The 27,395-nt window shown below is 38.6% G+C and overlaps 2 protein-coding genes across 2 annotated transcripts in view; both read left to right on the top strand.

Moving 5' to 3' along the window:
- Meikin (meiotic kinetochore factor) overlaps positions 1-13,635 on the top strand; it is a 179,373-nt gene extending 165,738 nt beyond the window's left edge. Inside the window, 3 exon segments of the mRNA XM_023713096.1 lie at positions 3,275-3,406; positions 9,527-9,613; positions 13,171-13,635. Of these exon segments, the coding sequence (XP_023568864.1) occupies positions 3,275-3,406; positions 9,527-9,613; positions 13,171-13,635 (684 nt within the window).
- Positions 13,636-13,653: 18 nt separating this feature from the next.
- Fnip1 (folliculin interacting protein 1) overlaps positions 13,654-27,395 on the top strand; it is a 141,769-nt gene continuing 128,027 nt past the window's right edge. The window contains exon 1 of the mRNA XM_004629439.2: positions 13,654-13,884. Within this exon, the coding sequence (XP_004629496.1) occupies positions 13,793-13,884 (92 nt within the window). The 5' untranslated portion in view covers positions 13,654-13,792. The remainder of the gene's footprint in view (positions 13,885-27,395) is intronic.

Genomic DNA, 27,395 nt, shown 5'->3' with positions numbered 1-27,395 from the left:
ATATAAAGTTTGAGAGAGGATTTCCATAAATTACCTAGGAGAGATTTAAACTTGAGGTTCTCCTGTTTCAACCTTCTAAAGTTCTGGGATTGTATGTGTGCCCCACTGTGCCTGGCTTCTCTCTGCTCTTTGCTGGTAACAGTCTACTCTTTTCATATCGCAGTTGTACCTCCCCTGAGTAGAAAAGAATAGGCTTGTACATTTCTAAGGTCAACAGGACTGACCTTTGTCCAGACTCATAGAGATGATCTCAGAGCCCTTGGAACATTGTCACTGAGCATTGAGTCTGTATGCCTGAGGTCTTGTCTTTGCCAGATAGTTTATATTAACGAGGTGATTTATGCAAATACTTGTTTTTGATCTGTGAGGTTTGAGTCATTCTGTATCAGTTTGACCTGTGGGGACTAAAGTCTGAGCAGCTGACATCAGTCATGTAGTCACTGCATGCCTATGACTGACCCCAAGCAGAAACCCTGTGATCAAAGCTTGTTAGCTTCAAGGTGTGGTGGCACATGCCTATAATCCTCTGATGAGGCTGAGGCTACAGGATTGCTGAGTTCAAACCCCATCTGAGCTACATAGGAAGACCCTTTCTCCAAAGAACAAAACAAAATGAAAACTTACTAGCTGCCTTGGTTAGCAACACTTTGCACGTGGAAGAACTGAGTATTGCCCATGTAACTCCAATAGCTGGGAACAACTGAAAGTTTTTTCTTCCAGATTTGTCCTTTGTGCCTTCTCTTTTTCTGACTTTAATCCATATTCTTTTGTTGTAATAAAATAAAACTGGAACAGCTTTTCTGAATCCTCTGAATCCTAGAAAGCTGTTGAACCTTGGGGTGATCTTGTTGACTGATGGATGCAGTGGTTTTTTGTTGTTGTTGTTGTTCTGGATTCATTTAACATCTCCATATTTGGGGGATGCTTTAATTTCAGTTGAATGTGTACATTAATTTTCCCTTTTTGTCTTCTGTTAATTTGAATTCTAAAAAATTTGCTTGGGATTATTAGGCTTTCTGAATCTGTAGATTTATGTCTTTTGTAAATTTGGAACTATTCCTAGCTATTGTTTTATTCTCTCTGTAATGCTAACTAGCACATGTTATGCTTCATTTGATCTTCCATATCCTTCAACTTTCTTCAATATTTTTCATTTGTTTGTCATATTGGGTAATTCCTTCAGTAGTTTCTTTTTCATCTGTATCTATTATGCTGTTAAGCTTTCCATTGATCTTTTAAGGTTTTGTTTTTGTGTGTGTGTGTGTGTGTGTGTGTGTGTGTGTGTGTGTGTGAAGGGCCTCACCACACAGCTTGGACTTGTAGTGATACTCCTGTTTTCTGCCTCCCTAGTGCTGGGATTGCAGGCATGTGCCACCACACCCAGACTCCACCCCAGGTTCAGCGTGCCCAGGGGCAGGGCTGGCATGGCATTCCATGCCAAGGATCGAACCCTGGCCCCTGCACTTACCTAAGTAAGCTCTTAGTCCACTGACCTATCTCGCTGGTCCTTCCATTGATTTTTTAATTTAAACTTTATTTCTTAAACATTTATGATTTCTTGATATTTGCTTTTAATTCCGAATAGATTTTTGGTAATTCTTTCATCATTGCTTACATTGCTATTTTACTACTGTGGCAGTTCCAGAGATTTAAATTCATTGTTTGATATGGTCTCCTATATAATAGCTCAGCTTCTCATGAGTTTTATTTATTTTTTTCAAAGTTTTATTGATAAACAGATAGCAATGAGACAGTTTCAAATCAAATCGGAAGTACAGTTTCAACAAAGTTTTATTTATTTTTGGTACTGAGAATTCATGTCCTTGCACTTGCCAGGCAGATGCTGTGCTGCTGAGCTATATTCCCAGCCTGATAGTTCCTTTATTGTTGTTAAAATGAAATTTAGGAGGAGGTGAAATATATCTCATCCTTCATTAGTTTTTGAACTGCTCCTCCCACTCAATGAGTCCCAACTCAGGGATAAAGTACCACCAGTTACCTCCTTCTATGTTGAAGTTTCTTTGCTCACCTCATGAGCTTTAAGTCTCACTTCAGATGCATCCAGAGTCCAGGGGACCCACTTTCCTCCTGTCTTCCTTATGTTGCTATATTCCATTGTCTTGATGGTAACTCTCAGCAAGGTTCTTTCTCTGTGGCTTACCACTGGGCCGTCTTTCAAAAAAATCTTCCTTCCTTTCTTTCTGAAACTATTATAAACTGAATATTGAAGAATGACTCTGACACTGACCCTGACCCCATACTTCAATCATTTGTATACTTGATCTTATTATTTGATAGGAATCCTGTAGGCCTAAATCGGGGATCCCATCCTCCTGAGAGATTTTACATATTTCTACTACAATAGATATGGATAGGAATGGTTGCTTTCCCAGTGCCCGAATCTCAAGTTTAGCATCCCTTTCTTCCTGCTAGCCCACTTGCAGTGCCTTTGAGCATAACACTGTTAGGCTCACTAAGTATGTTGGCTGGCTAGGCTGGGTCTTGTGGCCACTGTGGAGTACCTAAGTATTACCATCTTTACCTTATCCATTAAGAAGGAAGTGGTGGAGTGGATAGATTCTCCCAAGTACTAGAAAAATGGAAAATGAACAGGAAAATAGGTATTTCCCACAAAGAATAATATGATTAAAATGAGGGAAACCTTTGATAAATGCATATCTCTACTTCTGAGGGTTTCTCCACCCCCTCTTCGGTACCAGGGATTGGACTCAGGACATTGTGCTTGCCAGGCAAGTGAGTATCCTACTGAGCTATCCCCTGGCCCCTCTACTTCTGAGTTCTAACAAGATATGTTACTTATGAAGATGAGGTATTTATATATTCTAGAGATTGCTTGCTTGATGGAAAATTATCAAAATTACCTGAGTAGAGAAATCAAGGAACTTAGTATTTGACTTAGAGTTAAATTTAAACTTATGGTTTAATTCAATAAAGCATGGAAACTTTCTCACTTGGAAATGCAAGGACGTTCAACTCTGCCATTACTTGTTCTTTATCCTTAAGTAAGTTATCCAGTCTTTCTGAACTGAGTTTATTCATTTGTAAGTAAGGATATTCTGCCTAGCTTGATTTTTTTGTGAATATTATATAAGCAAATATTTTAAAACCATGAGGGTGTGGAGTAAAATTTAATATGTGCTTGGTATTATTCATTATATCTATAAAAATATGGGGACTATTGCCTTTGAATGAAAACTGCATAAAAATGTAGTAATGGGGGAGTTATTACAGTGACTGCTTTTTTCCTTTTTAGTTTCCTTCTCACAGACCAGAAATCTGTTGTATTATTAAGGCATCACCAAGAACTAGACAAATGAAAAGTAAAGGTGTTACTGTAAAGAAAAAGATAGATTCTCCTCCTCAAGATGTTCCTCAAGGTACTCTAGTATGAATTCTGAACATACTTTTTGTATTATATAAAGATTTTCATTACAAATTGTTTATGTACACAGAAAAATATAATTATAAATTGTGTTTTGAGAATGTTTGTATAAAATTGACAGTAAAATTATGTCTTGTCAGCCTTGAAAACCTGAGTAAAATAATATTTTAAGGTCAAATATTGTACTTAATGTGTTGAAGAATTAGCTTATGACATTGACTTAAAATGTATTTATCTAGGATACTTCTTATACCAATTTGAAATTTTATGTTGTTTGGGTTTCATTTTTAGTCGTATTTGTTTTAATGACAAGGAAGATGGTTTTGTCTTCACCTAATATTTGTTGAGCACTTCTTCTGTGAAAGAGCCTGTGCAGCCACAGATTCAAAATCTCAATGTGTCTAGGAGATTTATTTCTGTGCTAGGACCAAGACCCCTTGACAGATGTTGAACTAATGCTGCCATCTCTTGGCTTTCTCCTAGGCTTTCACCTTTTAACAGCAGCTTGCTTAATTCCCTTTCAATCTGTGGCCACTTGTCTCACCCTTTCCTTTAGTAAAAATAGCAAAGCCTCAAGCTAACTTGTGATCCTGTTATTTTAAATATGCAACAGCCTATTTTTAGTCCTGGCATTTAAAGTTTTAGCTAGTTTGGCAGTAATCTAATCAGGACTACAGGGTGAAGCTCACTTTTGATGGTCTAGGACCCTGTTCAGAAGCTGATTTAAGCAAATATTGGTAGAAGTAATCTAAAAAAGATGTAACAGAGAAGGTGCATGGTAAGTAGGATATGAAAATGGTGACTGCTATAGAAGGGACTGTAGAAAACATTAAGCACAACATTACCTGGGAAGCTAGAATCTCTATAAAGAGGAAGCTATAATCTCTAAAATTCTGTTGAACTCTCAAAGTGATTTCAATGAGCACTAAAATTTGAGAATCATATATCTAGTCTATTTTGCTCATTCTTCAGATAACACAGTGACCTCATAAGGCTGATAAGTGATTTGCCCAAGTTTGTACAGCTAATTCCTGGCAGACTCAGACCTAGAACCAGTCATATAAAAACCCAGGGGAGGATACTTTAGCTTTCAGCTAGATGCATATGTGTCAGTATTAAGAAGTTTGAAGTTTTAGGTAAGAGAAGACAAATATGCGGATATATGACAGAGCGGATTGAAACCATTCTAATCAAGTATCTGAGAGGCGGTGGTAGCAATCACTTAGTAATAGGACATCCTAAGCCTGGCATATAAATTCCTTAAACTATACTAAGTTTAGCTTGATGCCTATAATAAACTGCTAAGTTTTTACTTCAAAGAATTGTTGTGAGGTCTGGAGATAATCTGTATAATGTATCAAGTATATAAAAGCTCATTATGTAATATATATTGAGTGGTCATTTTATTTGATAGTAAATTTGGCTATGCCATCTTATGTCATGTCTGACATAGACAAATTGATCTAATACAAATAGAGGTAAAGTTAGTTCCTGGGGGAACTTAAAACAAATTTATATCATGGAAGCCTTCTAAGCCTGTTGTTTTGTTTTGTATAGCTATCAAATGAAAAAATAAAACTCTATAGTTGGCTCATTCATTCAGCAAATATTAAGTCTAGATTTTATATGCTAGACCAACTGTTTGCTGATGACATTGAGATGACGACATAGGTGTTCACTTCAGAAAGCATAATTTCATATAGGAAAAAGAGTAAGTAAAGTCCAATGGAGGTATATGTGCTTCAACAGAGTTATATATCGGATTCAGTTGGAATAAACAGGGAAGGTAGAGAATCTACTGGAGGATGAGCTGAAGCCCACAGGGACGTTCTGAGCATATAGGCCTTCCAGGAAGAGGGACCAGCATAAAAGTATTGATCAGATCTCTGTGTTTCTAGAGAACACAGAAAGTTGAGCTTCTTTTATTATTTTTAAAAATATTTTCTGAGCTTGTTTCCTAAGGCTTGATGAGTAGAACTAGACTGGCATAGGGAACAAGCACTTTTGCCCTCAGGGGTTGGGTGAAATCCAATAGCAAGTATATGCTTGCTATTGTAATAGCAAGTATCTACTAGTAACTGTTAGATACTTGCTTCCATATGAAGTAATATATTATTGTATTTTTTCTCCAGATATTATAATAAAAACAAATGGCACAATATAACAGGCTGTGGCTGAAATTTTACTACTTTGAAGATATGAATATGAAGTCAATGTCTTTAATAGCATGTCTACATGAAATTATATGAAATCTCTACCAGAAATAATATGAAATTAAAAATTCAGAGTTCTCCTATTTCTTGTGATATTTTTCTGTGAAAATTCTGTTGAAATGTTTGTTATTTTTAATCAGTAAAGAAAATTCTTCCATATGCTTCTTATATACATGTACAGTGTTTGGATTGTAAAAGTAGAACAAAATAGATGATAATACAAGATTAAACATTAAATACAAGGAATTCTGTAACTTCCTTTGGTTGTTTTTTTTTCTTAAAGTCTGTCCTTTGTATGGATTCAGGGAGTAAAGCTGTTGAAGTGCTAAACATGAAAATGCTTATATTACAAGCTATTTTTAACAGAACTTAATTGAAACCACATGATTGAGAGACATGACCCAAGTCTGACTGAAACTCTATACTCAAGATTTGCTGATGCAAGGAATATATAATATGTACTGCCAGTCATAATTAAGTATTGAATATATTATCTTATCTCCAAATAACATTCTCTTGCCAATACTATCTGTAAGATTATTATTTTGGTAATTTGACTTATGGCATCTCAACAATACTCTTCTTAAAAACAGCAGTCCAGTTGTCAGTGAGCAGTCAGGTACAGTTAGTTGCCTATGGATAAGAATTTTAACTTTTACTAGGGCTATTACACACAAAAGTAACTATGCACCAAATTGTCTCTTTTTCTTTTTGGGATGGGGTCTCTTTATGGAGTTCAGGCTGGCCTTGAGCTCACTTTGTAGTCCAGGCTGGTCTGGAGCTCTCAATGATCTTCCTCCCTTAGCCTCCCAAGTGCTGGGATTACAGGTGTGTGCCACCATGCCCAGCTTTCAAATTTTCAAAGTAGCAGCAGTATTAAGGAAAATCATAAAATCTATGGAATAATTTGAGGTTAAGTAACCTATATAGTATATTATTTTTAGAAAGGAATCTTATGAAAATATTCTTGTAAATGGTTTGATAAGCTCTAAAGCCATTAACAAAGTTTACCTTGATATGATTTCATCTGAAGGTAAAATATGGAATAGTTGTGAGGAAATATAGAAGAGAACACTAATGGTAGAGGCCAAAACAAAATGTAGGCTTATATTCTAAATTAGTGAACTAAGTCAGCAACAGTGTTGTGGCTTTAAATGCAGAAATGTAGTAAGAGGAGGAGGAATAAGAAATGCAATAGGCAGCCTATCCTCTGCTTTCAAAGCATTTATAATTCAACGGGAGAAAATGAAAAGGAATTATTTGATAGTTTTAATGAAGTAGTAGGTTTCTTTGAGAAAAAATGATACTTGATTCTTGGGATTGGGACTAGTAGGAATAGAAGAAATAAAACACCTGATATTGTTGATAGGGATAATGTAATAAGCTCAGAGGTAAATATCTGACTGGGCTGATATAATTTAGAGCTAGGATTTGAAAGAAGACGGAGATCAGTATTTTGCTTTATAGACAGCAGTGCAGGAAGGGTCAGAGGAGGAAGGAGTTAGAATTGGCAATCCAGTTTTAGCAGTAGACTCATAACATAAATTGTGATTAAGAAGAAGGAAACTATCGGGGTTTTGTACGTAGCAGAGCAGCTCCCTTGCTGCGATCTATTGAAAGTCAGCCCTCTCTACACAAGGGTCTAAAAAAATTTAAAAAAAAAAAGGAAACTAAAAGAAGCCTATTGGCTGGCAGATGTGCAAATTCCCAAGAGATTCTTGTTGGTGAATCCTAGGAGAGGTAGTCTCAGTCTTAGACCTAAGCTCTTCAGGGAGATTCCCTAGAAGAGAATGAAAGGGAGTTCTGCAGAACTCCCAGGGAGTTCTCTTTCTGCAGAGAGGGTCTCCACAATTACACTACATTTTCCAAGTGATTTTAAAAAAGGTTAACAATGCACTTTGACCCCTTTGATTTAGTCTGTAACTAAACTTCATTTTTTCTTTTCTTTTCTATATTTAGTACAAGATCTACAGGGTCTCACTACGTAGATCAGACTCATAGTGCTCGTGGTGATTCTCCTGTTTTTTTCAGCCTTCCAAGTGCTGGGATTACAGGCATGTGCCACCATGTTGTCTCTATCACTGTCTCAGCATATGCCGCAGGCGGGACCAGCACAGCACACTGGGGATTGAACCCCAGCCACTGTGCTAAACTTCACTTTTAAGCATTTAAAATTATATTTTCAAATTATATCTCATAAAAAATAGTTTCAGATCTCCATTGTTTAAAATCCACTTAAAATGCATAAACAATATACTGTTATTTCCACTTTAAATTTTTTTAATTGGACTGGGTTTTTTTTTCACCTCTCTAAGATATAATCAATCAGAGTTTGCTCAATTATCAATATCCTTATCTCATATTGGGAACATAGCATTATGTGCTTACATAGACAGTATAAAAGATGTGAGGCCCACTTTCTAGATAAAGTTATCTTCAACTTCTCTTGTTCTAATCTTGGTTTCTATTCTGAATTTTAAATTAAAAAAATTTTACTCTTTATTTATTTGGTGCAGCGTCTCGCTATGCAGCTTGGACTCATAGTGATCCTCCTCATGTCTCAGCTTCAGCCTCAGATATTTTAAAATGTCTATCTTACATCTTAAAGCCTCCCTTGATTCCTTAGGTCCTTCTAGCTAACTCATTATTCTTAACCTGTTTACCCTGTTTCTACGAAGAGTGCTTTTTGCTTTGTCACTAACCTCCCAACTCACTCCATGCAAGTTTCAGCTTTTGTTCTCCATGACATTGTTTCCTCAAACCTATCAGGAACTTCCATGATGTTGATCTAAAGTGTATTTTTCAGTTCTCATCTTGGCAAATATCTTCCAGCTAATGATACTGCAGACTGGTTCACTACTTCCTTAATGAAAGCCTCCAGTAAAGAATGCCCCTTGAAACATTACTCCTCAGGATTTCATCTCTTATCAAGCATTCTCTCTTGAAGTTCTTCCAAAGGCTTCTTTTTATCTGCTCAGCTTTAAAGTTTGGGTACTTCCTGGAGCTGTGTTCCAAGGCTGCCTCGCTCCTACTTCCTGAGTGATCTCATCTGCCCACAGCTTTAATGGCCATCTCTGTGTAAGTGATCCTGAATCTTCGTCTAACTGCATGGATATTGGTAGTCAAATAGTAATTTCCTCTGTATCTCTCTATCACCTTAAATGGATTCAATCAATTAACATTCCAAATGCTGGTACAGTGATTGTTTTAAGGATAGGTCTGAGAGTAAAATGATCCTATTGGATTAAATATAGTACCAGAACTTTTTCTGGGAATAGTAGGATAGACTTTTTTCCTATTTTCTTGGAAGTAAAAGTTTTTGGCACAATTGCAGGCCCTGCCTAGGAATGGAATATATACAGAGATACTAGAGATGGTATGAAAGAAATTGAAATTTGGATCTGGAGTTGTGGCTTGGGGAAGAATATGTACTTAGCATGAACAAAAGCCTTAGGTTCAATCCATAGTGCCAAGGGAGGGAAAAAAGACATTGGATTTATTTTTGATTGTAGGGATTGAACCCAGGATCTTTTTACTGAGCTATATTTCTGTCCTTATATTTTTTGATACAGGATCTCACTAAATTTATCATACAAATCTTCCTGCTTCAGCCTCTCAGAGTTCTGTGATTACAGGAGAGCATTGCCAGCCCCAGCTAAAAAAGAAACTGAATTCTTGACACCATTCTGTACTCCCAAGTAAAGCTGTGTCTAAATTGTTCATACACTTTAGATCCAGTTGTGTGAACTAATTGATAGCATTTTTTGCTTCTCCTAGTTTTGTTTGGGTTTTCTATCATATATAACTCAGGTTACCCCAATGGACTTAATTCAACCAACATCTTTATAGTTTCTCACATCATAGCCTTTATCACAATGTACTGTAATTAGTTCCTTTTTTTCCACTCTAGACTGTAAGCTCCCTCAGTGTGGAAATGGTATCTTGTTCTCTATTGCACTTCCAGGTTCTTGCAGAGCTGATGGTTATTAAGCATATGGTAAGAAAAATATTTGCTGAAAGATTTATATCATTGAAGTGTGCCATTAGATAAAAGATCTTCTTTTGTACATTTCTAAAAGAATTCTAGATGAGTTAAAGATAATCTATTTTATGTTTATAGTAAAGCTTTGATTTTTTTAAAAAGAACTTAATAGAACCCACAATAACTTGTTTGTGACTTGTTGATTTCTTAAGGGCAGGTACTATATCTGTCTTGTTCATTATTGTTCCCTTTAGTATCTGAGAAATAGAGGTACTTAATTTCACCTTCCTTTTAGATTGTTTCTATTAATACATAAAGTTCTCTAATATCTCCCATCTTTTAAAAAGAAAGAAAACCATTTTTTCTTTTTATTTCCTCTTTATTCTCTTTTGAACCATTCCTGATATAATCTTTTCAGAAACATTCAGCGCATTTGACTCACTCTTCCTTTTGGGAGAGGTCTTCTTCAAATACAGTTTGTTCTCATTCTTTGTTGAGTCCTTCTCTTCTAGACCTATAAGTAATGTTCTCTTTGAGTCTTAGTCCTTCACTTTGGGCTCTGTATATTCAGTTTCTGTAAAACAATTCAACCATCCCATCATTTAAAATTCTATGAGCTGATGACTCTCAAACCTCTCTCTAATCCTGGCTTCACCTCATATATTCTACTTCAAATTGACACACGAGCATTTGATAGGCTCTTAAAAATAACGTACCCAAACTCAATATACTCAATTTTCTTCTTCAAACCCATATTTTCCCTGGTCCTCAATGTCTTACACTTAAATTGCTTGACAAAAATGAATCTTGATTTATTTTTCTTCCACTACTATTAGAATTTGTTAGGTACATCTCCAAAAAAATCTAGTTAGCCACTATCAGCCTTCCTCCCCTACAATACAAGTAACCACTTATTAGGTTTATCTGTTTTCATTCTTACATTTCTATAATTCCTTTCTGACAGAACAGCCACGGTAAAGTCATAAATTGGATCATGCCTTTTTCCTATTTTAAGTTAAAATCCCCTAGCAATTTTTGTCATTCTGAATCTTTGTTATATTGGCCTCTTTTTTTCTAAAAATTGGCCTCTTTTTTTTTCTCATCACACCTAAGCCATCTCCCTTTCCCAAGAGTATTCTCCAGGTTCTTTCACCTCTTTCTTTTCTTCAAACAGGCTGATCCCATTGCTGCCTCAAACTCTGTATAGTTTTTATCTGCCAGAAAATTCTTTACCACTTCTTTTTATGATTGGTTCTTTTCATTCTTTAATGAAAACCCCTTATTTTTGGAGAGGCCTTCACTTACCATCTTGTCTAAATTTGGCCTCCTTCAGTTGCTTGCTATCAACTATTTCTATCTAAGCTCCTGTTATAACTTCTGATATGCTGCATATTTTGTCTCTTCCCATTAAGAACTAAGTTCCTAAGAATAGGAACTCTTGAATTGCTCCAGGTGCCTAGAACAGTGGAGACCTAGGAAGCACTTAGGAAATATTGACAAAAACATAAGTCCATGTTTATGTTTTTGATACTTTAAATTATTGTCATTTCCTTATGTAGCAATAAATAATTGGGTTGATTTTTTAAAATGGCGGTACCCTCAGTCCACATGAGTACACTGTTCTGAGATGTTAATAAGATTTTGTTTCATGATAATTTAGCACAATTGTGGCAATATATTTAGCATGGTGGTTGAAGGAGGAAGACAGCCACCTTTTCCTGTATGAGTTAACCAGCAAACCGTTATAGTGAAGAGTGACTAGGTTTTTTGTTTTGAGCTAGATGATTCTAGAAGTAGGAGGACAGACATCATAGGTTTTTCAGGTTTAGGGAGACTGAGTTGTCTTTTTTTTTTTGAGGTACTAGGGACTGAGCTCCAATCTTGTGTGGCAGACACTTATGCTGCAGAGCTATCTCCCCAGCCCTCAAAACTGTTTTCTATTCTTGAATAGAAAATGAGAATGTAGACCCTTTTTCCTCCATTTCTAACTCAACAGTTTCACATTTATTTAACATAGCATTAGTGAGAAGATAACAATCATTGTTTTTGTTCCATCTCCTCCTTCCTGATTTCCTAAACTTAAAAGAGGCTGCTTATGAGACACCTCAGCTTCTGAGAAGTGGTAGTAATAAGTTAAAAAAAAATAGATACTGAACACAAAAAGTTATATCCTCTTTTATTATGAACTTTATTGATTCAGTGTTCTGATTCTATGATTTTAGTATTGTGCTATAGTAAAGGTGAAGTGATAAAATAAATTTAGTTTTTCCTGTACCTTTCAAGTATAAGACAGACTACAGAAATGAAGCTATTGCAGGATGGGAGAATACTAAAGTATTTCCTATGCAATATTTGTTCCCTTACTATTAATACCTATTATTACCCATGCAGTAATTTTTTCCCAGGATGAAAACACTCAAGGTTATTGTATTTGGAAACTTCCTTCTGAAGGGACCCGGAAAGCACTCTTCACTGGGCCATTAATGAAGGGATTTAAGTCCTTGTGCCTTTCCTTCTATATTTCTACTGGTACTAACTTAAAGTAATTTTCCAGTGTAAAAACAAAGCACAACTTCCCCAAAAGATTGACTCATTTACTGATAGGATGTACATATTTCATTTTTTTAAAAAAAACTTCATTTTTATGCAAGTTTTAAACTTTCATTCTATATTCAAACATTTTCTAAGAAAAATATACAACTCATCTTATCTTCTTAAAAGTCTTTTATTGTTTGACACTAGAGTCCAGAAAACTATCTTAAGTGTGTGGGTGGATATAGTCCTATCTGGAGCCTGTATTGCCCAGAGGATCTCTGAATATCTTCAATGGAAACACCTCAAATCTCACCTTCTCAGAAAGACCTTCTCTAGCCCTCTTGTACTACCTAATTTCGCAACACTAGTTACTATCTGCAATTACCTTATTTACCTTTTCCTCCCCTGTACATTTTTCACTTTGGATCCCCATTGTCCAGCGCTTTAACATTTGTGGATACATTCATTTCTTAATAATCCATTCTTAGTGCTTTTAAAACTCTTGTAACATTGGAACTCAACACATTCCCACTGACAAATTATCAGAGATGTCAATTCTGCTGGTCACTTTCCTTTTTCAGGGCCACTTAAGCCCTTGCAAATTAGAGTTGGAAACCATTTAACAGACAATTTCATTGTATTCGCAAAACATTTTTATCTAGCCCTTTCAAACATATACTAGTTATTTCCTGACATCTATATTTCATAGCGAATTGCATCCTCTGTGCAAAATTCTTTCGGAGTGGAAGACTAGGTCATAGGAGGTACTAAGCACTCTACCACTGAGCGATCTTAGGCCAGTGGTGGCGAACCTATGGCACGCGTGCCTCACCCTCTAATGGTTCGCACCTAAAGAAATAGCATGGTTAGATATGCATACACAGATAGATAGATGGATAGATAGATAGATAGATAGATAGATATTTTTTTTTAGATTTCCCTTGGTTCATTTGTAATTTTGTTGGTTACCAAGGAAACTGAGGCTAACTTCTGAGCTTCGGAATGCCAACTCTTCCCAGACTAATCTCTCGTGTCAGGGTTCAGGACGTTTGTGGTCAGTGCGCCTGGTATCCTCAACCAGGGCCCTCGACGGTGGCGGTGCTTCTGGAAGGGTCCGCTGCGCCGCCCAGCTGGGAGCCCAAACCTACTGCTTGGCCTGGGCACGGGCGCAAAAGTTCAGCCCTGGCCCAGCCCATGGAGGTGCGAGAAGTCGAGGGCGAGAGGCGGCTACCCGTGGTGTCCTCAGCACCTCCCGGCCGGGGGCACTTCACCGCACAGTCCCCAGTGCGCCCCTGAGCCACCCAGCCACCTCCCGGACGGCCGCGAACGCTAAGCTGGCCCTTAGCCACTCCGCCGTCTTCGCCCCTCGGCGCACGCCCCGCCCCGTGGGCAGCCGCGTGACGGGAGCCCCGCGTCAGCCTATGGGAGCTGGCTCCGCCCCCCGCCCCCGCCCCGCCCCGTCTCCGCGCCGCCACGTGATGCGGCTCACTGCCAGCCAATGAGCACCGGTCTAGGCCCGCGCCCCGCCCCGCGCGCCGTGGCCGTTTGAAGTGACTAATTTCTGTCATATGACTGAGGCGCCCATGGGGGTGGCGGGGAGGCTGTAGCGGGGGCCTGGCGAGAGCTTAGCAGAGCGACCCCGGCCTGGCCGTGGCCAGCATGGCCCCTACGCTCTTCCAGAAGCTTTTCAGCAAGAGGAGCGGGCTGGGCGCGCCCGGCCGAGACGCCCGAGACTCGGATTGCGCGTTCAGGTAGGGCGCTGCGGGGCTGGGGGCGCGGAGCTGTGGCCTTGTGGGCTCGGCGCTGGGCCTTTTTGGGGTCAGGCCCGGGAGGCAGCGGCGCGCGGGATCCCGGTCCTGGTCCGCGGTGGGTTGAGGTCGGCTGCGGACTCCGCGCCTGAGGCTGGGCGAGCCCGCGCGCCCCTCGCCGCCGCCGCGGCCCTTCTGGGTGGGTTTGTTTACGTGCCGCCCCAGCCACGCGCCGTCGGCCCCTGCGGACCCGCGGGGCCTCGAGGCGCTGGGCCCCCACGCCCTCCTGGCTGCGAGCACGCTGGGCGCGGGCCGGCTTGGACCTGAGCCGCGGCCGGAGGCCCGCGAAGTCCTCCCCTCCTCCCCGTGACCAGTCGCCCTCTGGCAGCGCCGTGCCAGCGCGGCTGGCGTGGTGGCAGGAGCGGCACGTTTGGCCAGCCTTGGGAGCTTAGGGAGGCCGCGCGGCCAGTCGGTAGAAGGCCGTTCTTTCTGGTTTCTTGGAAACAAAAATCGGAGCTGGGCACTTAGTTACCGGATAGAGCGACCTTTCTGTTCTCACAGGGGAAAGGTGAACCCCAAGAGGTGAGGGAAACTACTGACCAGATGAAATAGAACCAAATCGAATGAAATTTGGCGCTAGAATTAGACATACCCAGTTTCCCTTTACAATTGTTTCTTAAACAGTTGTTTAAAAATTGAAAACGATATCGAAATATTTTTGTGGTATTACAGGTCTTGTTAAATTTTGGTTGTAGTACCTGTTGCTGGTAGAATAACTTTTGAAATTGTACAATTTGGTATAAACTTGGATTCAAGGTAAAATACAGTCGTGCAGTTACATTTGGAGCAGCTCTGTCTCACAAAATGCCTTGGATACTTAACTGCAGTGTGGAAACTTGCAGTGTGGAAACTTGCAGGCCAAGTGTCAGCTATCACTCAATACTTGGATAGCAGAGAGCCCAGTTATACAATGGTAGTAGGAAAATGTGAGACTGTCAAATTCTGTAGCAGACAGAAGTGTGAAATGATTGTACTACACTGGTTTTAAAATTTTTTAAATGCTACGCATTAAAGCAGGCCATACCAGCAAAATTTTAGTAATGTGTACAGAATTGGAATATTAAACAGAATAAAATTTAGCTAACTTTTAGATGAAGAAAAGTTTCAGTTGTGAGCATTTTGACAAAGTGCTTACTAGTAAAAGACAGTTTTCTATTCCACTGGAAAGTAAGACTTGCCACACTCATCTGATATCTTTAAATATTGCTTTAGTGGTTTTCCTTTGAAAAACGAAAGTGTAGTTTAAGACTACACTGAGGTATCCAGTAACTGGAGACATTAGGGAAGCAGGTTCTCGAGATAAATCTAAAAGATGACATTTGAATAGGTAACTGATTCCTATGTCTGACCAAAGACAGAATTTGGGTACCCAGGTTTACAGAGGCCTTAAATTATTGAAAGTGACTTTGAAGTGAAAAAATTGGGTTTTTTCAAATGTAGTCTACTGTATAATTGTGTAATACTTTACTGTTTACCAAAGAACTTTCTCATCAGTTATCTCTTCTGATGTTTCACAACCACCTTCTGAGATAGAGAAAGTTGCAGTATAGATAACGATGTAATCCCTTCTTCCATGTGTAGGCCTATAACTACAGTGAATCATAGACACATTTGGTATAAAACTAAGACATGTTCGAAACTGGGCGTGGTGACGCAGGCCTGTAATCCCAGCCTTGGGGTGGGGGGCAAGGGTGGGTGAGGCAGGATCACAGGAGGATCAATGCGAGGTCCAGACCAGCCTGGAGGGATGGGGTGGCTACAAAAGTGAGTACAAGCCCAGACCAAACTGCATAGCGCGACCCTGTCAAAAAAAAAAAGACATGTACTACAGCATTACATGTGAGAAAAACTGATTAATATGACAAAGCGAGTGACTTGCAGATCTCATCAGTCCAAATCTTTTTTGTAGACTTCTTTGAGCTATAATTTAAATACAATAAAATAAAAGTAACACTTTAAGAGTGCAGTTCAGTGAGTTTTTTATATGTATGCAGTTGTATACCCACTGCTCCATTGAACACTTTTATCTATGAAGTTCATTCTACTTGTTTGCATTGTTTTCACCCAAGGAGTAACTGATCTACTTTCTTAAATACAGTTTCGAATTTTCTAGAATTTCTTAAAGGTGTAATACTACCATGTGTCTGGTTTATTTTAATCCATAATGGTGCTTTTTTTTCTGTGTTAGATGTATTAATAATTCTACCTGCCCTTTTATTGCTGTATACTATTCCATTCTTTGGGTATACTGCAATTTATTCATTCACCAGTTGGAGGACATTTAAAATATTTTCAGATTTGGGCTGTTACAAACAATTCTACCATAAACATTTCTGTACAACATATTGAGAAATAGATTTTCAGTCGCTTCTCATTTTTTTGTAAAGATCAAATGTAGAAATATTTTTTCATTTATTTTTGGTTGGCTATCTAGGAATAGGGTTATAGAGTCATATGATAAGTTTTTTTCTTTTTGGTATGGTACCAGGAATCAAACAAAGGACCTTGCTCTTGCCAGACAGACACTGTGCCACTGAGCTGTATCTCAGCACTACGTTTTGGGGGTTTTTTTGGGGGGGGGCAGTACCAGGGATCGAACTCAGGACCTTGAGCTTGCTAAGCTGGGAATTACGCCACTGAGCTATCTTCCTGGCAGTGTTAGGTTTTAACGTTTTTTTAAAAAAATTTAAACTTCCGTAAGATAGGTGTCCTGTTCTGTGTTGTTGTTCTTTTTTTTTTTTTTTTTTTTTTTTTGCGGAACCAGGGATTGAACTCAGGCCCTTGCGCTTGTCAGGGAAGCACTTACTCCACTGAGCCATCTCTCTGGCCCTATGTTCTGTGTTCTTAATAGCCTTGTATGAGGGTTATAGTTGCTTCACAATCTCTTCCATACTTTATTAGTTTCTTTTTAAGAAATACATTTTTATGGTAAGAAAACTGTACCATAACATTTACTCTTTTACTTACTTTGAATCTTTTGCTAGAGGGTAGAATGATACCACATTGGTGTTTTCATTTGTATTTTCTGAAGGTGATGTTCAGCATCTTTTTATGTAAGCCAGGTGTCTTGGTTACTTTTCTCTTTGCTGGGACAAAATATCTGACACCCAAAATTAAGAAAGGAAAGGTTTATTTAGCTCACAGTCTGTGGAGGTTTCAGTTCATACTCAGCTGGGTCCAAGGCAGAGCAGGGCACATGGCAGAGGGCAACAGTTCATGGCAGTGTGAAACAGCAAAACAACAAGGGAAAAAGGGAAGAGCAGCAGCAGAGGCAAGCCTCTCCTTTCCTTATATTATGTTCAGGCTATCTGGTAGCACTCAATCCCAGCATTTACACCCATAATCCCAGCATTGGATCATGAATTAATTACGAACTCCTGCCACTCCATCACTCTCAGGCTTTGGGGGGACAACTAGACACAAACCATAACACCAGATTTTTGAGTAGACTAAAGCATTGCTCTGTTTTGTCTTTTTGAGACAGGGTTTTGCTATACAGTTTAGGCTGGCCTCGAACTTACTTTGGAGCCCAGGCTGGCGGAACTCTCAGGGATTCCTGGGCCTCAGCCTCTGAGTGCTGGGTTTACAAGCATGCACCAGCACACCTGACCTAAAATGTAGTTTTTATTTTGTTGTACCATTTACTTTTTAGAGCCCCCTTGTTTTGTTTTGTTTTTGTTCTAGTCATCTTAAATTTACTTTGGCAACTAACTATAGTGTTCAGTCTCTGCCTAGAGAGACCTTTGCATAGGGTAACTAGTATACTAGGCCTGATGGTAATAAGCCTCAGTAGGCCTTTAATATAGGACATAATTTTGGTAAAGAAGCTATAGGAGTCTTTAAATGTTGTCTTTTATGGCTAGTCTATTGGAAAAGATGAAGAGATTTTCCCTTCAGTATTTACCTTATTACCCTTTCTGCTTAAGTTTTTTTAGATGAGTTTGAAGCGTAACATTGGTGGGATTTTTTTTATTCAGACACTTACAAAATTGACACATAATGTATGTTAATGTGAGAAAGAATGTGCTATCTAAGAGAAGATACTGCTTTATGTGTTCTCCATCAGGCCACTTTCTTCATTTCTTTTTTTTTTTTTTTTTAATTTATTTATTTAGTGTGTGTGTGTGTGTGTGTGTGTGGGGCCGGCTCAGCCCACCAGGGGGCGGGGCTGGCTGGCATGTGGTGCTGGGGGATTGAACCGCAGTCCCTGTGCTTTGCTGAGCTTGTTCTAAGTAGGTGCTTTAGACCACTGAGCCATCTCACCAGCCCTTTCTTCATTTCTTTTATTTGAACCTTCACATTAAACTGTATTCCCAGCCTTTTGTAATTTGAAGGGTCTCATCAAGTCAGTAAGTTGCCCTGAACCTGTGATCATGCTGCCTCAGCTTCCCAAAGTGCTGGGATTACATGTGTGCACCATCATAGCTGGTCCTTCTGCCAAGACTTTTGACTTTCTCCAAACCAGTCTCAACACTGAATACTTTAAGGACAACAGATTCTTAAAAAAAATCTAAAACTGTTCATAGTGGGAAATCAGTCTTCTGTAGAGTTGTAGATGGTGTGTATGATTTCATTTCATATTCTGGTGTGGATGGTATTTGCATGTGTAAGTTTGAGAAGCATTCTCATGTAATTAGTAAAGTTGGGGTGTCTGTGTGTGTCTTTGTCTTTTGGTCCTGAAATCAAACTTTTTGGTTTCCAAAACACTTCCAGCACTTCATTGCTGAATCCTCACCCATTGTTCTCTCGTGCCATCATGAATTCAGCAACAGTGCCTCTAGTCTTCCTTTCTCACATTACTTCACCTAAGTCTGTAGTCTACTTCATTTATAGTCTAGGATTTCCAGCTGAAGTCCCAATTCCTTGCTATTTTTGTATCACCACTGAATTTACTCATCATTATTCATGCCCTGATTAGCAAAGGCCTACATTCTGTCAGCTACCATGTTGAGTGGGATGGAGTTTCTTTGATTGAGGTAGTAGACCTGAAACTAGTAATGGTCATTCTCACCCAAAATGCTGGTGGCAGTGGGGTGGTAGATGCTGGAAAAAGAGTCCTAATATCTATTGTCTACTTTTATCAGTTGTTTTGAAGACTTTCCCCTTTTTAATTGCCTTTTTAGTTTTTACTCTGAATGTGGAGTTTGATTTGTGCTATTTGATCTTGCTTGGAAAAAAATCAGCTGTGGTTGCAGTATATCTTTTCTTTAAAGTTCCAGTAGAACCCATATTTTCCCTCTTATTTCCCCATTGTGGCAGTTACTTTTATCCTTGCCCTTCCCCTCCTCTCTCTTCTTTTTCCTTCCCCTCCTCTCTCTTCCCTGCTGGGGATTGCACTCATAGCCTTGTTAGATAAGTACTCCGCCACTGGGCTACTATAATCCTCAACCCTTGGTAGGTATTTGCTTTTCTTATAATTGCATTTTTTTGTATTCATGTCATTCACTAGAATTTAATTTAAAATTAACTCCACTAAATATTTGGCAGATGAACAAAAAGAGACACTGTTACAAAGGTGTTTCTGGGTTTATATCCCTTACAACAATACTCTGTGTGTGTGCGCACTTGCGCGCACATGCAAGTGTCTTCTCTGACGTGGACTGTTTTTGATAATGAAAGTTTAAGATCACAAGGAATTTCAAGGTATCGTGGGATTTCTTTTCCATTTGGGCATTCTAGGTCCTTGATCTTATAAAATTAGGTGGATATTATGAGGATCTAGAGTAACAACTTAATCTAACTCTTTAGGGACCCAGCAGTGCTCTTAAGGATCTGTTTCCTTATACACAAACTGTCCAGTACAGAGCATCCCTTAACAATATAGTATTTTATTTCAAGTACCCCCAGATATGATTGGCTACCCTTGCCTATTTCTGTTATTCTCTTATGCAATTCTAGTGGTTAGAGTGGCAGAGTTGGTATTAAGAGTACGTAGGATAATGAAACTTCTCATTTTATACTGTTACAGTTGCATTTTAAAGGATGCAGCTGTTGGGCTCTTTGAGGCTTTTTATTCTGCTTTCTTGGCTTGTTACTCATTGTGATGTAATTTTTAAAGATTTCCATTTATATCAAGAAACTGCAGAATATGAAGTTAACAAGAAGGTCATTTAAATGTAATGTGTTGATAAAATTCCCACAAAATGGATTTTGTACTGTTTTATATTTTTGTTTAATTGCTAGTTACTTTAAAATATCAATTTATAATAAGGAATACAGAAAAAAAAGAATAAGGAATACAGAAATTATTTGTGAATAATTTAAATGCTGAAAAATTTTATCAAGGAATTACAAGACTTATGCAAGCCTGCAAATGCTTTGTTGGCAGTAATACAGTATACCCTTAAATAACATCTCCACATATGTATATGTATGTCATCCTCAATAATGTAACCCCCAACAGAATTTCATTGGAAAAATGAATACCCTTGAGGGAAAATGTGTGGTTCATATTTAAGATTATTTTTAAGGTTCTGGGTTCCCAAATGAAGTGTTCAATTTAATCAAAAATCTTTTGTTTCTTTAATCATTCAGCTGTTCTTTAGCTGACTCATTTACTCACCCAGATACAGTATATTAGAGTATGGACAGCAATAATGTGAACATTATTTGGGCACACTTATTGCCCAAAAGTGATTGGCAAGTCCTGCCAGCAGATCCTCTAACGCCCAGGAGTCTGCTGTTCTGTGTAACACTTCCATCAAGACAGGTGTATGGGGGGCTGGGGAGATAGCTCAGTAGAGTAAGTGCTTGCCTGGCAAGCACAGTGTCCTGAGTTCAATCCCCGGTATTGCAAAATAAATAAATAAATTAATTAATAAATAAAATAGGTGTACGAAAAGGCTTCCCCACCAGCATAGCTTTCTTACTCTAGATTCATTCTTGCCGCTAGTAATTTCTTTAACACTGTATTTGGCAAAGGGCTTTTTCATACAGAAACGTGTGTTGTATCACATTTTTTTAAAAAAGCATTTATTCAGTGTCATGATCAGACTACTACATTTAGCAATCAACAGCATGGGTGCAAACAAAAGTGTACATTAAAACCCTTTGTTGGAATGCTTTACACTTTCCACAGAACAGAAACTAAAATAACCTGTTACACAGTTAGTCACAAATACAGTCCTCGAGTTTTTGCCCATACGCATGAGTATTGTCTAAAACATACCTTCTTTGTAGCAGCTAGGCTGTGCTACCACTGTACTTGGCTGAGTTCACAAATTTGTTAGCTTCTCTGTTACTTCTCTAGCTCTCCTCTCCTGCAAAGATTTGTTTCCTGGAAGTGTTTAAAACCTTCTGCCACTGCCATAGCTACTGATGCTGATGGAGCCACAATAGCCACTTTGATTTCGTGGTTTGGTAAAATGTTGGCCTCCACCACCATAGGGCCCAAAGTTTCCTCCCTTCATATGTCCAAAATTTGAAGACTGACTGTTGTAATTGCCAAATTCATTATAGCTTCCACCACCTGCATAATTGCTGCCATCATTACCAAATCCATTATGGCCATCTCTGCTGCCACCATATCCACCCCCACCAGGGCTGCCACCAAAGCCACCTTGACCACTGAAGTTTCCTCTGCAGTCATTGCCACCAAAACCATATCCACAACCACCAAAATTTCCAGAGCCAATTCGATCTCTTTGGTAGGTGAAGCACTAGCCATCTTCTGCTTCAACAGGTCTTTCTTTACTTCACAATTGTGGCTGTTCACAATGTGGCATTTTTGAATGACAATCTTATCCACAGAATCGTGGTCATCTAAGGTTACAAAAGCAAAGCCCCTCTTTTTTCCACTGCCTCGGTCAGTCATAATTTCAGTCACTTCAGTTTTTCCATATTGTTCAAAATAATCTCGTAGATGATGTTCTTCACTGTCTTTAATGCCACCAACAAAGATCTTTAACATTAAGTGGGCACCTAGTCTTTCAGAATCTTCTCTTGAGACAGCTCTCTTTGGTTCCATAACTCTTCTGTCCCCTTTGTGTGGCCTTGCGTTCATGGCTGCATCCACCTCCATAGTGGCATAAGTGACACACCCAAAGCCCCTGGAACACTTGGTGTTTGGGTCTCTCATTACCATGCAGTCTGAGTGTTCCCCATTGCTCAGAATGGCTTCTCAGAGTCTCATCAGTTGTTTCAAAGCTCAGCCCTCCAATGAAGAGCTTCTGTAGCTGTTGTGGCTCCTTGGGAGACTCTGACTTGGACATGATGGCAATTGGAAGAGAGACTGATGATGCTTCCTCTGTGGTGTCCGCCAGCAGAAAGGAATAGGCTGCTAACCATACTCCTTACAGTTTGAAGTATTTCTGTTGAACCAAATATACAAAACTAGGAAATTGCCAAGCTATTAAATTTGGTGTAAAGAAACTTCTCAATTATCTTGGAGGAATTTCTCAAGTCCCTTTTAAGAAATACTACTGAGGAGTTCAGCAGCAGACAACTTTTGTTCTTGTGACTCCTTTCCACATACCAAAACACCTGGTTTTCTCAAGAATTTTGCTTCTCAGGAGTTCTGGGGGGCTTGTGAATTCTTCAGTTGTTCATTGACTTGAGTTTGTAGCTATTACTGTACTATTTATTTATTTATAATTTGTGTATTTGGTACAGGGTCTCACTATGCAGATTGTACTCGTGGTGATCCTCCTGTTTTCAGCCTCCCCAGTGCTGGTATTACAGGGATGCACCACTACTCCTGGACGCATTCGCCTGCTCAGTGCTCCCTAGGGGTGGGGCCAGCGTGGCATGCAGAACCAGGAATCAAACCCTAGTCCCTGTGCTTGCCAAAGCAGGCACTTTGTCCACTAAGCTATTTTGCTGGCCCTTTATTTTTTTTTTTTTTTTAAAGAGAAAAAAGTCAAAACAAGATAATAGAATAACAATGGTTAATGCATTGCATATTGTTATCTTTAAATTAGTTACTCAGAGTACAACATACTGGCATTTAAGTACTTGCCTGTTAGGCAAGCACTTATTCTACTCAGCCATCTCCCTAGCCCCTTATTGTCCAAACAGTGTTTGCACAAACCTTTCTTTTCAATACAATAGAGAAATTAATAGTATAACTATTTTAACTTATATATTTTTTCCTTTTTTCCATTTTCTCATCCCAGTTTCTCTTTCCTTTTGAAGTTTCTTACCATTTTACAATATCCGTTGTACATTTTGGATCTTATGTACTCTTTCAGCTTCTTGTACTAGAGAGACAATATTATATTTAGACATGCACTTCTGGTTTATTTCACTTATGAGTATAGTCTTGAGTAGCATCCATTTACCTATAAATGTCTTCAGTTTATCCTTTATGGCTAAGGAGTACTCCAATGTATTGAAAGATCACCTTTTTTACCCATTCTGCAACTGATAGGCATTTGGGTTGTTTCCAAGACCTAGCTATTACACATTGTGCTGCTATAAGCATGGGTGCACATACAGCTTTTTAATTTTTCTGAGAAGATAACCACAAGGAGAATGGCTGGGTCAAATGGGACCTCTAATCCTAGTATTTTGAGGACTAGTCACACTGATTTCTACAGTGGTTGCTCCAGTCTACATTCCCACCAACAGTGGAGAAGGGTTCCTTTCCCCCACCCCCCACAGTCCCTCCATCATTTGACTTCTTGATGGTAGATAGTCACTCTTTCTGGAGTGAGATGGAATTTCAGTGTTGTTTTAATTTGCATCTCTCGAATAACCAGTGATGTGGAACTTTTACATATTTATTTGCTATTTGTATTTCTTCATCTGACAACTGTGTATTCATCTCAGATGCCCAGTTTTAGATTGGGTCTTTAAATTTAGGAGTTCTGATATTTTTGAGTTCTTTATATGCTCTCAGTAGTAGTCCTTTGTCTGAGAAACAGCTAGCAAACATTTTGTAGTCCTCACTCTATTGGTGGTCTTTCTTGCTGTGCAAAAGCTTTTTAATAAAATGAGATCCCAGGTATTGTTTCTTTGTGATAATTCCTTGTACAGTTGGGGCTTTATTTGTAAAGTCTTTATGTACATCAGGGTCTTGAAGAGTTTTGCCTAGTCTTATCTCCCCTCCCCCCCGAACCAGGGATTGAACTCAGGCCCTTGCACTTGCCAGGGAAGCACTTATTCCATTGAGCCATCTCCCTGGCCCTGCCTAGTCTATCTTATTTTCAATTTGGTTTAGTGCATGGTGAAAAATATGGGCCTAATTTTAATCTTTGGTATGTGAAGAGCCAGTTTTACCAGTACCATTAATTTAAAAGACTATCTTTCTTCCAGTGAATGTGTTTGGCCCCTTTACCAAAAATAAGGTGGCTGAATATGTCTGGAGTGGTTTCTGTATCTTCTAATGTGTTCCTCTGATCTTTGGGTCTAGGTTTGTTTGGTTTTTTCCCCAGTACCATGCAATTTTTTTTTTTTTTTTTTTTTTTGGGGGGGTGTTTGGTGGAACCGGGGATTGAATTCAGATCCTTGCGTTTGCCAGTCAAGCGCTTATTCTACTGAGCCATCTCCTGGCCCCAATGCTGTTTTTAATCACTGTAGCTTTATAGTATCATTGCAAGTCAAGGATTGTGGTGCCCTTTGGTATTCTAGGTCTTCTGGTTCCAGATGAATTTTAGGATTGTTGTCTTTAGTTCTTGGAGTTATGCTATTGAATTTTTGATCAGAACTGCATTAAATCCATATAATTGTTTTGGAAGCATGGCCATTTTCACTATCTTGGTTCTTCCTACCCAGGAACAAGATTTTCTGATACCCACTTGAATCTCATTTTTCAGAGTAGTTTTCAATGTTTTGTTTGTTTGTTTGTTTTTGGTTTTTTGCGGTACCAGGGATTGAATTTAGGACCTTATGCTTGCCAGGCCAGTGCTTATCCTACTGAGCTATCTTCCCCAGCCCAGTAATTTTCAATGTTGAGGTCTCTTACATCCTTTGTTACAGTGATTCCTTACTTGCTCGCTCGCTCACTTTCTTTCTTTCTTTCTTTTTTCATGCTATTGGTGTTTTGGGCTTGTTTTGCATGCTATTATGAAAGGTGTTGTGTCCCTCATTTCTCAATGAGTTTGTTATTTGGGTACAGAAAGGCTATTGATTTATGAGCTTTGACTTTGTATCCAGCAAAACCACTGAATTTACTTATTAACTTTAGCAGTTTTTTTTAATGGAGTTTTTTGGGGTCGTCTGTGTAGAGTACCATATTATCTGCAAATAATGACAATTTAACTTCTTCCTATCCTATTCTTACTCGTTTTATTTCTTTCTCTTGTCTAATTGCTCTGGCTAAAGTTTCCAGGACTATGTTAAATGAGAGTGGAGACAGTGGGCATTCTTATCTTGTTCCTGATTTTAGGAAAAAAAGTTTCAGTTTTTGTCCATTTACTGTAATGTTGACTGCTGGTTTGTCATAGATGACTCCTTTCAGATTGAGATAAATATCTATTTCAATTTTGTGTAGTGTTTTTATCATAAGTAAACCTTGTCAAATCTTTCTATTCATCTGTTAAAATGATATGATTTTTCTTGCATCTGTTAATATGATGCATTAAAATTAATTGATTTATGTATGGTTGGGTGGGGGAGATGGCTCAGTGGAACAAGCGCTTCTGAGTTCAATTCCCAGTTCCGCCAAAAAAAAAAAAAAAAGAAAGAAAAAGAACATATGGTTGAACCATCCGTGCATTCTTGGGATCAATCTCACTTGGTCATGGTGTATAATCATTTTGATTTGTTACATTCTGTTTGCCAATGTCTTATTGAGGAATTTTGCATCTATATTCATTGGGGAGATTGGCCTGTAGTTCTCTTTTTGGGGTTTTGGATCAGGGTAATACTTGCTTCCACAAATGAGTTAGGATATATTGCTTTCTTTTCAATTTCATTAAAGAGTTTGAGGAGTATTGGCATTAAATCTCTAAATTTTTTGTAGAATCCAGCAGTGAATCCATCAGTGCCTGGACTTTTCTTTGTTGCTAGATTTTTCATTACATTTTTTATATCATTGATTGCTACTGGCTTTTTAAGGGTTTTTGTATCTTCTTGATTTAGCTTTGGGAATTTGTGTGTGTGTATGTGTGTGTGTGTGTGTGTGTGTGTGTGTGTGTATGAAATTATAAAGATCAGAGCAGAAATTACTCTGTCCCTTAATCTGTGGTATGTTGTATTGTCATTATCATTTATTTATATATTGTATAATTTCTGTGACCCATTAAGTTGTGCAGGAGAGTGTTATTTAATTTCATGTGTTTATGGAATTCTTGTTTCTTTTGCCATGATTTACCTGATCCATACATGCACTATGGTCTGATAATGTGCATCAAATTTCGATTCCAGCTGGTGAGATGGCTCAGTGGTCTAAAGCACCTATTTAGAACAAGCTTAGCAAAGCACAGGGACTGCGGTTCAATCCCCCAGCACCACATGCCAGCCAGTCCCACCCCCTGGTGGGCTGAGCTGCCCCCCCCCCACATAAATAAATAAAAATTTAAAAAAAAATTTCTATTCCATTGCATTTACTTAAGCATGTTCTATGAGCTAGTATGTTGTTTATTTTGGAAAACATCCTGTGTATAGCTCAGAAGAGTGTGTATTCTGATGTTGCAGAATGGAGTACTCTGAACATCTACTAAGTCTATTTGTTCAAAAGTTTGGTTCAGTTCTAATATTTCATTGTTGATTTTTTTTTGTGTAGTTCGTCTTTCTGTGACCCTGGGGTATTGAGGGTCCCTCCATTACAATTGTGTTTATGTTTATATGATTTTTCATGCTTTCATTTATAGGTGATTTGTTTCTTTTTCCCTAACAGCTCTTAAAATTTGATTCTTGTGTGTAATTTCTGAAATTTTGACTGTGATATGCCTGGCTACAGATTTTTTTTTTTTATGATGGCTAATTGGGGTTCTGTATACCTCACTTATTTGTATGTCAAATTCTTTTTCTCTACCAGGCAGGTTTTCTGCAATGACATCTGTGAACAGTTATTTATATCCTTTGTGCTGTCTCCTTTTTCATTGACTCTAATTGCTCTTAAGTTAGTCTTCTTTTTCTCATCTAACAGTTATTTTGATTTCTCATGGTTTCTTGATATTTTTAAGAAATATTTCTTTACATGATTGTTAACTGCAAGCTTGTCTTCTGTATCTCAGATACTGTCCTCACTTTGACTAAATCTACTGCCCATACTTTCAATGGAATTATTGTTCTCTTTAACATCTGCTGTAGAAGACACTACCAGATCCTCGTCTTGGTCCAAGAAGCCAATGTCTGTAATCCCAAAGTTACGTTATTGGAATCCCATCAAGTTGATTCCAATCTACCACTGTCAGTGTAACCCATGGCGAAAATAAAGGCACTAAATTATATTTTCAGTCATCGGGGAGTCAAGGGGCTCTAAGTCCCACCACAAAGATGACTTTCCGGAACCAACAGAGCAACCTAGGGCCTCACCTGGTTTTATTCAGTGGAGGAGTGGCTTGAGGAGG

The sequence above is a fragment of the Octodon degus genome, unplaced genomic scaffold (genome assembly GCF_000260255.1).
Source record: "Octodon degus isolate 3935 unplaced genomic scaffold, OctDeg1.0 scaffold00029, whole genome shotgun sequence".
In the NCBI taxonomy this organism is placed as follows: Eukaryota; Metazoa; Chordata; class Mammalia; order Rodentia; family Octodontidae; genus Octodon; species Octodon degus.
Note: the sequence above shows the minus strand (reverse complement) of the source record. Positions and strands in the feature narration are given on the sequence as shown.